The 12,500-nt window shown below is 42.8% G+C and overlaps 1 protein-coding gene across 2 annotated transcripts in view; it reads right to left on the minus strand.

Moving 5' to 3' along the window:
* LOC135105730 (zinc metalloproteinase nas-4-like) overlaps positions 1–12,500 on the minus strand; it is a 233,776-nt gene that overhangs the window by 5,754 nt on the left and 215,522 nt on the right. For both annotated transcript variants that reach the window (XM_064014170.1, XM_064014169.1), the window contains exons 5-11: positions 10,191–10,370; positions 6,619–6,786; positions 5,914–5,977; positions 4,994–5,103; positions 3,681–3,774; positions 2,887–3,004; positions 1,952–2,196 (exon numbers count right to left, since the gene is read on the minus strand). In XM_064014170.1, coding sequence (XP_063870240.1) covers positions 1,952–2,196; positions 2,887–3,004; positions 3,681–3,774; positions 4,994–5,103; positions 5,914–5,977; positions 6,619–6,786 — 799 coding nt within the window. In that variant the 5' untranslated portion in view covers positions 10,191–10,370. The remainder of the gene's footprint in view (positions 1–1,951; positions 2,197–2,886; positions 3,005–3,680; positions 3,775–4,993; positions 5,104–5,913; positions 5,978–6,618; positions 6,787–10,190; positions 10,371–12,500) is intronic.

Here is a 12,500-nt window from a genome sequence, read left to right on the forward strand (position 1 = left end):
CCTATTTCCACCTATCATCCCATCCATAAATCCATCAAATCTTCTCTTAAAGGTTCCTGATGTCTCAGCACTAACAACTTGATTACTGAGTCCGTTGCACTCATCTTCCTTTCTACTGGAGAACCAATTTCTTCCTATCTCTTTCTTAAACCTAATTTTTTTCAAGCTTGAACCCGTTATTTCTTGTTCTGCCCTGGTTACTGATCCTAAGAATTTTGCTTACGTCCCCCTTGTTATAACCCTTATACCACTTAAAGACTTCTATCAGGTCCCCTCTTCACCTACGTCTCTCTAAAGAATGTAAATTTAACAGCTTCAATCTCGCCTCGTAATGAATACTCCTCATCCCCTGTATCCTTTTAGTCATTCTCTTTTGTACTGATTCTAATAGACCTATATCCTTCCTGTAATGTGGGGACCAGAGCCGCACTGCGTAGTCTAGATGAGGTCTGACCAACGCCAAATATAACTTTAATATTACTTCAGGCCTCCTACTTTTAACACTCATAAAACGTATTGCTTTCCTAGACGGAGTTTTAATATTCCTCTATGCATTGCTTTTCTAGACGGATTTCAGAGCTAACTATAACTCCTAAATATTTTTCGTACCCTGTACCTACCAGAGATTCGTTGTTCATTGTGTACCTACTGTGTGGGTTTCCTTTACCTACGCTAAGTACTTTGCATTTGTTGATATTAAACTGCATTTGCCATCTGTCTGTCCATTCGTTCATCCGATCTAAATCTGCCAGCAAGGCGATGGCATTCGATTCTGACATAATTAATCTACCTATCTTTGTGTCATCCGCAAATTTACTAACATCACTACTAATTCCACTGTCTAAGTCAATGATATATATTAAAAACAACAATGGCCCTAATACTGATCCCAAAGTCCATCTCAGGCGAGGCCAACTAATTCCATGTCGGGCACTGTAGTAGTCATAATCGTATTGTTTTCTTTCAGTTGCTTTTTTTGGAGCGGCATTATATTGGATCTCTCTCTCTCTCTCTCTCTCTCTCTCTCTCTCTCTCTCTCTCTCTCTCTCTCTCTCTCTCTCTCTCTCTCTCTCTCTTTCCATCGATTTTCCCTCCAGGTTTCAAGGGAATGGGAGGAAAGACACCACTTCCCTCACCTCTTTCCTCTCCCTTAACCTTTACCTGATGGGAGATGGTGATAGAACAACAGCAGCAGCAGCAACAACAATAACAACAAAACAACAACAACAACAACAACAACAACAACAACATGAACAACAACAGTGTCGGAAATCTACTAGTATGTCTCTCCACCAAAACAGTGTTATTTACTTATTCCGTGACGGGCCATTCATATCATTACGTACACTCCAAAATGAAATGTATTAAGAACACGCACGAGCTAGCTATGCATGACCCGGAGCAATAAAGTTTTGGCACCACCACCGGCATATTAGCTGGGTGAGTAATGTGAAAATAAAAAAAATGAATAAAACAAACATAAAAGTAAATAAAAGAACATAACTACAAAACAAACAAAATAGATAAATGTAATAAAATAAACAAAAGTAAATTTTTTTGTCCTAATAGAACAGATAAAAAGATAAATAAGATAAACATAATAGAGAATAAAATAAATAAATAAAAAAATCTAAACAAATAAATGCAATAAGATAAACCAAATAAGCAAAGTTTTCTGGCCCAATAGAAAAGATCTGCATTTGAGTGGAGCCAATCAGCAACACAGCCGCTCTCCGCCACGCCACCCCAGCAGACACATACATACCTTCAGCTCAGCAACCCATGATGTGCCCAGGCCTGCAGTGACTGTCAGGTTACTCAGTGATGCCAGAAGACCACCCAATCCAAGGTAAGCATTCTATAACCTGGGACTTCACACAACAACAACAACAACAACAACAACAAGAATAACAACAATAAGATCATAACCACCACCACCACCACCACTCACCCAAGTCATATTCCACCCCTAGGCTTTGGATTTTGTCCCACGAGTATTTCTGAAAGTTGTACTCCATGCCGGCCTGGACGTTAGCGGTGTTGATGGTGATGTAGCTGTCGCGGTCTGCTCGTGACTGCTCGTGCCAGAACCCCGCGGCGTGCATACACTCGTGCATCACAATACCCACGTACAGGCAGCCCGGCCCCAGCGAGAGAGCCTGAGCGCCCCCGACTCTGCCCACCACACTGGAGCATCTGGGGGAGGCACACGCGGGGCATACCTGTGATTAATCTCCCTTTGTTTATGTGCAGGTGTGAACGAAAGGTGTATCAATTGAGAGACTGATATGATCTGATCTTTAAGTAAGTATATAATAAAGGTGTTAATTATTGCCAGAGGAAGGAAGGAAAGAGGGGAGGCAGGGAGGGAGGGAAGAAGCGGGTAATAAGATGAACAGGTGTAGTGCAGGTGAAAGGACAGGTAAACAAGCGGGTAGTACAGGTGAAGGGCAGAGGTAATCACATGGAATTCAGGTATGGTACATGCATAAACAGGTGTGGTACAAGTGGAAGGACAGACATAAACAGGTGGAGGAGTTCAGTAGTAAAGGCGGAATACAGGTGTGGCAGACAGGTGGAAGACAAATAGAAACAAGTGCAGTACAGGTGGAGTGGAGGTACAGTAAAGGTGGAATACAGCTGTGATAGGTGGAATGGACAGGTAGAGTGCAAATATAAACAGGTGTGGTGGACAGGTGGAGGAGTTCAGATGTAGTACAGGTGTAGGGCAGAGATAAACAGGTGTGGAGTACAGGTGGAGTAAAGGGTGGAGTGCAGGTATGATAAAAAAGTGGAAAGATAGAGATAAACAAGTTGTGGACAGATGTGATACAGGTGGAGGACAGGTGCGTGAAATTCAGGTGGAGTACAGGTGGATTGGCTCACCCGTCGCCCTTGTGGATGTGGATGTAGTCCTTCTCCACGGTGCGGGGGACGAAGCGCACGCAGGTGTTCTGGTGGTAGGTGTTCATGGCCACGGCGATCACTGCGCGCTCCTTCTTGTCTGGGGCAGGAAAGGAAGGAAGGCGAGGAGGAGGAGAAAGGAGAGAAGTGTTCATTATTATTATCTTCATTTACTTGTTTATTTATTTCATGCATTATAATTATTTTTACTGGGAATTAGGAGGAGGAGGAGGAGGAGGAGGAGGAGGGCTGACTCACACAACTTTCATTTTCTCCTCCTCCTCCTCCTCCACTTACTGAAAGAGGAGGAGAAAGAGGAAGAGGAAAAAATGAGTTTTCTGTAATTATACGTATGTGACGCGTGTGAAAAAAAAAACACTTCCTCTCTTTCATCATTACCAGGAAACCACCACCTCCTCCTCCTCTTCCTCCTCCTCCTCCTCCAGTTTCTATATACGAGTATAAAGGAGAAGGAAATGGAAAGTAGAGGAAAATGAAGGAAGAAGAAAAATAACAATCCCAAATGTATACAGTAAAAAAGAAGAACAACAACAACAACAAAAAAGAACAACAGATGAATAGATATGGCAGAAAGGACAGGTGTGGTAGACAGATGCACAGACAGGTGTGACAGACAGACAGGTTTGATAGACAGACAGACAAGTGTGAAAGACAGATAAACAGGTGTGGTAGACAGGACAGGTGCAATTGACACCAACACCACCACCACCACCACCACCACCACCACCACCACCTGCTGCTATTCCTTCACTTACTATAGGAGGAAGAGATGACGTAAGGAATGACTCCATTGGGCCAGCGCTTCGTCATGGTCTTAATGGCATTCCTGGCCTGGGGCGCGTCGGCAGGCTGTACAAGAGAGAGAGAGAGAGAGAGAGAGAGAGAGTTTGAATGAGTAGGGACAATATTCTGAAACACTTTCGCTCCGCACCTCCACTGCATTCAATAGGTTCTAGTTCAAGCTACACGTGTTTTTAAGGGTGTTTTTACTGTTCTAGCGAGAGACTAACAAGATCTTCACATTATCAACAGGAGAAACAATATTGAGAACCGGCTAATCATCTCTGTGGCCTTGGAAAATGGTCTTTGTGAGAGAGCAAAGCTTGGGTCTTTAATACGGGCCTGAAACGTATGAACATAGGCAGGATGTGGAAGGAGAGGGAAAGGAAAGCGAGGGGAAAGAATGCCTGAGTGACTAATACATAACATGAGGTGTGAGTGGAACGTGGAAGGGAGGAAAACACGGGGGGTAAAGCAGAGAAATAAAGAGTTGCTGCTTATTTTCTTCTTTCTAAATCACACGAACATGAAAAAAAGGAATATAAAGTAAAGAACGAAAGGAATCATGAAGTTATAAAATGCATGAAGTAAAAAAAAAAATAAATAAATGAGTAAATAGATAAATAAGCAAATAGCACCAATAAGTAGATAAAAATAAGAAAAAAAATCTAGAATAACATGGCACTGTAAAAAAATAGTTCAGTATGATTATGATTCACACTCCCAAGTATCAAATAACAATAGACACTGCAGAGAATCACGTAACAAGGAGGGTAATCACGTGACACACACACACACACACACACACACACACACACACACACACACACACAAACACACACACACACGAAGAAAAAATAAAATGATACTATGAACTTTTACTAATTTCTCACTGATCAATGTGCTATGAATCTAACCAGTCATATATGTGTGTATGCACGTATGGATGAGTGTATGTTTAGTTATACGAAACATTTATCTATCAAACATTTCAGTAGCCGGGACATCTATGTATTGATCTGTATACCTATGTATCAATTATTTATTTATTAATCGCTCATTGAATATATCTATCTATCAGTCTGTTTACCTTTCAATCAATCAATCATTCAGTCAATCAACCAACCAATCTATCTATCTATCCACTTACCAATCAATCAGTCCATCTCTATCCATTTACCTACCTATCAATCTATCTGTCTACCAACCCACCCATCCACATAGCAAACTATCCACCCACCAACCCAGCACACCCAGCCAGGCCATCAACACAACCACCAGCACCTACATGAATCAGGCTGTAGTACTCGTCTCGGTTGGGCAGAATGATGTCCCCCTGGAAGAGTCCCGCCAGTTCTATGGGGTCACTCTTGCTCGAGGGGTCCCAGTCCTTGTGCACTGAGGGGAGGGAAGGGAAGGGGAGGGGAGGGGAGTGTGAGTGTGGTGGTGGTGGTGGTGGTGAAGATTAAGGAAGGAAGGAAGACAGGAAATTAAGATGATGATTTTGATGCTGATGATTCTGAAGAAAGAGAAGAAATGAAGGAAGGAAAGAAGGAAGGGAGGAAGGAAGGAAGGAAGAAAAGGAAGGAAGGTAGGAAAGTTAGATGATGATTTTGATGTTGATGATGATGCTGAAGAAAGAGAAGAAACGAAGGAAGGAAGGAAGGAAGGAAGAAAAAAGAAAGAACAAAAGAAAGAAAGAAAGACAGAAAGAAAAAGAAAGACAAAGAAAGAAAGAAAAAAACGAAAAAGAAAAAGAGAGGACGGTAAGAAATAAGAAAAAGGGAGAGAAGGAAGTGAACGAAGATAACGGAGGAGGAAGAGGATGCATAATTTGCAAAGAATGACGAGATTACACTCACACACACACACACACACACACACACACACACACACACACAATTATTATTATTATTATTATTATTATTATTATTATTATTATTATTATTATTATTATTATTATTATTATCATCATCTTCATCATCAAACATCATTATCATTCCCTCATGGAAATGTACAAACACATTCTCTCTCTCTCTCTCTCTCTCTCTCTCTCTCTCTCTCTCTCTCTCTCTCTCTCTCTCTCTCTCTCAGTATCTTTAACCTTCCATCTCCTTTCTTCTCTTAGCCTCACCTCCTTTTCCCCTTCCAGCTTTAAACCACACCTTTAATCCCCTCTCCCTCTCACTCCTCTCCCCTCCCACTCACCCATGTGCTTGCCGTTCTCATAGTCACTGGGGTTGAGGGGCTCTCCCGGCATGTCTGTCAGCATCTGTCGGGGAGAGACGCTCTCACTATTACGAAGAGAAAGAGACACCCGTTCTCTCCGATTCGAGAGAGAACGATTTTTTAGGGGTGACTTTAAGAAAATAATGTTAGCGGATAAATATGCTTTAAGAAAAGAGATACACATTGTTACCATTATTAAGCAGAGAAAGAGATAGAGGAACGCTCACCCGTTTTCTTTCTTTTCTATAAAAGAGAACGTGATTTTTTGTGAGTGACTTTAAGATAATAATGTAACTACTATAGATAGACGTGTGTTAGGTAGGTACTGTCGGAACGAGATTAAAATGTTATTATTATTATTAGGAAGTACATAAAGAAAGAGACATTTACTCGTTTTCGTCTATATGAGATGACGTATCTTTGGGGATGACAAAGAACATCATATAAATAAATAAACGTGTACTACGTAGATACTGCCAAATGTTACCATGATTAACAAGAGGAACGGAAACACTCCATTTCTTCAATAGGGAAGATAACGTAAATGCTTGGGTTGTTCTTGTTATTGTTCCCGTTAATAGAGATCGTGGTGTGTGTGTGTGTGTGTGTGTGTGTGTGTGTGTGTGTGTGTGTGTGTGTGTGTGTGTGTGTGTGTGTGTGTGTGTGTGTGTGTGTGCGCCTCACCGAGTCGGGGTTCCCAAGGGGCAGCTGGGGCATGTTGGGGTCCATCTGTATCTCCGACATGAGGCCCTCCACCATGGGGTCTGACGCCCGCACTATGGCCGCCTCCACGCCACCCCGAGCCGCCGCCAGCACGCCCACCACGCCCACGACCCAACGCCACGTCGACATCTGTGGGATGCAGGACGGAGGGTTATTATTATTATTATTATTATTATTATTATTACTATTATTATAACAATAATAATAATTTGTAGTAGTAGTAGTAGTAGTAGTAGTAGTAGTAGTAGTAGTAGTAGTAGTAGTAGTAGTAGTAGTAGCAGCAGCAGCAGCAGAGCGGAGGGTTAGTAGTAGTAGTAGTAGTAGAAATAGTGATTATCACGAAATACTGCGTTAGGTGACTAGGTTAGGTTTAAGTGATTAGGTTAGGTTGGGTTAGGTGACTAAGTTGCTTAGGTTTGGTGAGGTTAGGTGACTATACAGGGTGTAACACGAGTTTCTGCGGATAATGCCATAGATGAAAGTACGGATTATTCTAAGTGGAAAATGTTTTATGCACACATGCATTTTGAGGCGTTGTTTAGCAGAGGCATGAAATTCAAGTGTGGCCTGGCGACAGATACAACGGCCGGGCCAGGCGGGTATCTATGGCGGGGATTTGAAATTGTGAATAATTCAGTCATGATTTCTACAAGTTTTGGTGCGTTACAATATCCCATGACGAGACAAGTGACAACAATGGACTGATACCGATAATCGATAAACATTACACAATGACAGTATGGATGAAATAAATGACAAATAAAATAATAGACTGCGTGGCACCATGACACCACTCACTGCCCGGGCAGGGAGTGGAAAGCAGCGAGGCTAGCAGTAAATCAGCTGATTGTTAATTAGATCACAGTTTCCCTCCGAGACAGTGACAGTGAATACGTTCAGATTGTATTGGATAACTTAAAGTCAAGTGGAGTGCGTGGAAAAGGTGTTTCTCCGTCATGGCTGGCCGTCCAGGCCGCCCGTTGTATTTGTCGCCAGGCCACACTTGAAATTCGTACCACGGCTAAACAACACCTCGAAACGTGTATGTGCATAGAACATTTTCAACTTTGAATAACCTGTACATTCACCTCTGGCAATATCCGCAGAAAGTCGTGTTACGCCCTGTATACATAGATCAAGTTAGTTTTATTTATTTATTTATTTAGTTATCTTTCTATGAAAAAGGGGCTGTGGCCAAGCGATACAAACAGGATGAGGTGCCGGTGCCTGAAGAAAACGAGTCAAAAGGATAATGAAAACCAACCAAACGGATTATAAAAAAAAATTAGAGAAGTGTCTTGAGACCTCCCTCTTGAAAAGTTCGTCATAGGTAGGGGAAAGTAGAGAAGTAGGCAGAGAGTTATAGAGTTTATCAGGAAAAAAAAAAAAATAAAAGAATTAAAATACTGGTTAACTCTTGCATTAGGGAGGTGAACATAATAGCGGTGTGAGAATTGCTTCAGAAAGCCCAACTTAACGTAACCTTCTGCTACGTGACTAAACTATATCAAGTTGCGTTAGGATAGCTTAAGTTATGTGAGTGGGATGAGTTTAGTTAGATGAGGTGACTTGTCCGGGTTAAATCAAGTTAGAATAGATTTGGTTAAGTGGCTATGCTAAGCTAAGTGAGGTGATTACATTAGGTTAGCTTTGCCTAGACTAGCTGAATAGGTTAGAATAGTTTAGTTAAATGAGGTGACTAGGATAAATTACGCTAAGTTAGACTAGGTGTAGGTTGTTTTAAGTTAGGTTAGTTGAGGTGACTACACAGGTTAAGTTAGGTCAGGTTATGAGGTTAGGTTAAGTCAGGTTAGGTGATGAGGCGTAGGTGGCATGAGGTGAGGTGCCAAGGTGTGGGGGCGGCGTCACGTGGTACACAGGGGTCAGTGGCCACACCCTCACCTCGCCTCACCTGCCCGCATCGCCGCCTCGCCGCTCACCTATTTGCATTCATTAACCTGCACGGGCACACGCCCACACCTGGACCACACACACACAAACACACACACACACACACACACACAAACACACACACACACACACACACACACACACACACACACACACACACACACACACACACACACACACACACACACACACACACACACACACGTACAATAATTAATCATGCTAATCGCCAGAGAGAGAGAGAGAGAGAGAGAGAGAGAGAGAGAGAGAGAGAGAGAGAGAGAGAGAGAGAGAGAGAGAGAGAGAGAGAGAGAGAGAGAGAGAGAGAGAGAGAGAGAGAGAGAGAGAGAGAGAGAGAGAGAATAAGTCTGCTGCTACGGATGAATACAAACAAACAGATAAACTAACAGTATTGTATTCTTGAATTTAATGAAGTCATCCAGCAAAGGTAAAGGCTGCTTTTCACGGCGCTGCTTCTGACGCAAGACGCGAGCTTCTTGTCGTCAGCTTCTCGCTCTCTCAGAGAGAATTTCAAGCTTATAAAGTCGCACGTGGTAAGCAGTTTACACGATGCTGGTAAAGAGTAGTTTTTGAACAGCCCCAGGTGTCATGGCGTCACGGGAGGATGTGCTGTGAGTCGCTGCTGTCCTTTATGCAAGCTAAAATACGTGATTCTGTTATGAGAAAACAGACAAGAAAAAGAAGTGGTTTGGTACGGAAGTGGACAGGCGGGAGGCAGGCTCCGGGGAGCCTCAGATAATCTCCTGAAGAAAATGGCACTGGAGGACCCAGCTGCGTATTGAGACTGACGTGCGAGGAATTTGAAGAGCTGACTGGATTTTCCTACAGTCTTAAGGAGGGTGAATATTTCATTAGTTTTCAGTCGATTTGGTTTTGGTGCCATTATAAAAAGAGAAATGGACACTCCAAAGAAAACACAATAAGCAGCACAGCATACACACCTACACACCTTCACCCACTGAAGTCTTCTGTGCTAAATTTAACCATCTCTTCGCTAGACACGAGCGGTAAAGCTCAACACGTTGAACTTTACTGCAGTGTCAACTAGACGCCGCGAAATTCATTACTTTGCACGTTAGCGAGTAAAAGAAGCCGTGTCTTTAGACGCTTTCACCAGCTTTCACTAGCGAATGCAGAGGCTTGTCCAAAGCGAATGAAAGCAGCGTCGTGTAAATGACGCTTGAGTCAGTTTTCTTTGATCTACGAGTAATTACCTGGAGAAAACGAGAACAATAATATTTGAACGAATGATGGGCACCTTGTCATTTTTAGCAGTTAAGAAGGAGAAAACGAACAAAAGAAGAAAAGGAAGGACAACAACAGCAACCAATACTTTTATTACTACTATTGCTAGTACTACAACTACTACAACACACCTTAGCAAATGATACACTTACACTTACACACTCACCTTCACTAATTAACAGCAACACACACCTACCCGCCCCCCACCGAGACATATACACACATGCCTACCCACAACCCCCATCCCCCCACACATACCTTCTCACCTTAACTAATTAACACCACCACCAACAAGAACAATATACACCCACCACCCACAACCCACACGCCGACCCACCCAACACACACCATCTCACCTGGCCTAATCAGCAGCACAGCAGAGGTCCACGCCGGGACAATTCTGCCTCCACAGGTGAGAGGCACTAATCACCCGGCAGGTGGAGGAGCGGTGGAGTCTCTGGGAGGAAGGAGGGTGGAGGAGCCTGGAGGTGGTGGAGGTGGTGGTGGGCCCTCTCTCGGCCTCGCCACTACTGATGCTATGGAGTGCAGTGTCTGGCATTATATAGGCACTGTGTGGGGGTGGGGATGGGGGTGATGTGATGGGAGGGATGAGGGGAGGATGTGTGTGGAAGGGTGTGTATGCTTGGCCCTTACCTCCCTTCTCTTCTCTTTCTTTGTCTCTCTCCCTATTCCCGTTAGCCCCGCACATAGGTATTAATTTTATCTCTCCCTTTTTATTTTTCTCCTACAACATTTCTCTGGTTTCCTTTCTTCCCATCTCCTTATTCTTCTTTCTTCTTTACTTCCTGTAACCTCTCATATCTTTCTAATTTCTCTTTTTATGTTTTTCTTAATATTTGTCTAATTCTTCTTTTCTTCATCTTCCTTTCTTTATGTTCTCTCTTTCTTTTCCCACATCTCTCTCTCTCTCTCTCTCTCTCTCTCTCTCTCTCTCTCTCTCTCTCTCTCTCTCTCTCTCTCTCTCTCTCTCTCTCTCTCTCTATCATTTTACTAATTTTATTCTTCTTCCCCAATATTTATTTTATTCTTCCCTTCTTCACTCCCTCTTCCTTCCCTTTCTATCAACCCCCAATATCTCTCTATCTTCCTCTTCTCTTTTCTTTACTCTCAATATTTCTCTAGTTTCTTTTCTTCCTCTTCCCTTCCCTTTGCCTACATTCAACATGTTCCTAAAAAAGGTGACCGTTCTAATCCCTCAAACTACCGTCCTACTGCTTTAATTTCCTGCCTATCTAAAGTTTTTGAATCTATCCTCAACAGGAAGATTCTTAAACATCTATCACTTCACAACCTTCTATCTGATCGCCAGTATGGGTTCCGTCAAGGCCGCTCTACTGGTGATCTGGCTTTCCTTACCGAGTCTTGGTCATTCTCTTTTAGAGATTTTGGTGAAACTTTTGCTGTTGCCTTAGACATATCAAAAGGTTTTGATAGAGTCTGGGACAAAGCTTTGATTTCCAAACTACCCTCCTACGGCTTCTATCCTTCTCTCTGTAACTTCATCTCAAGTTTCCTTTCTGACCGTTCTATTGCTGCTGTGGTAAACGGTTACTGTTCTTTTCCTGAATCTATTAACAGTGGTGTTCCTCAGGGTTCTGTCCTGTCACCCACCCTCTTCTTATTATTCATCAATGACCTTCTAAACCAAACTTCTTGTCCTATCCACTGCTACGCTGATGATACCATCCTGCACTTTTCCAAGTCTTTTCATAGGCGTCTAACACTTCAGGAAGTAAACATTTCACGCAGGGAAGCCACAGAACGCCTGACTTCTGATCTTTATAAAATTTCTGACTGGGGCAGAGCAAACTTGGTACTGTTCAATGCCTCAAAAACTCAATTCCTCCATCTATTAACTCGACACAACCTTCCAGACAACTATCCTGTCTTTTTCAGTGTTACTCAACTGTCCCCCTCTTTTACACTGAATATCCTCGGTTTTCTTTACTTATAATCTGAACTGGAAACTTCACATCTCATCTCTATCTAAAACAGCTTCTATGAAGTTAGGCGTTCTGAGACGTCTCGCCAGTTTTTCTCAACCCCCCCATCTGTTAACTCTGTACAAGGGCCTTATCCGTCCATGTATGGAGTATGCTTCACATGTCTGGGGGGATTCCACTCATACCGCTCTTCTAGACAGATTGGAATCAAAATCTTTTCGTCTCATCAACTCCTCTCCTCTAACTGACTGTCTTCAGCCTCTCTCTCACCGCCGCAATGTTGCATCTCTAGCTGTCTTCTATCGCTATTTTCATGCTAACTGCTCTTCTGATCTTGCTAACTGTATGCCTCCCCTCCTCCCTCGGCCTCGCTGCACAAGACTTTCTTTCTTTCACCCCTATTCTGTCCACCTCTCTAATGCAAGAGTTAACCAGTATTCTCAATCATTCATCCCTTTCTCTGGTAAACCCTGGAAATCCCTGCCTGCTTCTGTATTTCCACCTTCCTATGACTTGAATTCCTTCAAGAGAGAGGTTTCAAGACACTTATCCTTCAAATTTTTACTACCTCTTTGGACACTTTTCTGGGATTGGCATCTCAGTGGGCTTTTTTTTTTTTATTGGATTTTTGTTGCCCTTGGCCAGTGTCCCTCCTACATAAGAAAAAAAAAATCCCCTCTCATATCTTTTCATCTCCCCTTC

This window comes from Scylla paramamosain, chromosome 12, assembly GCF_035594125.1.
Source record: "Scylla paramamosain isolate STU-SP2022 chromosome 12, ASM3559412v1, whole genome shotgun sequence".
Lineage (NCBI taxonomy): Eukaryota > Metazoa > Arthropoda > Malacostraca > Decapoda > Portunidae > Scylla > Scylla paramamosain.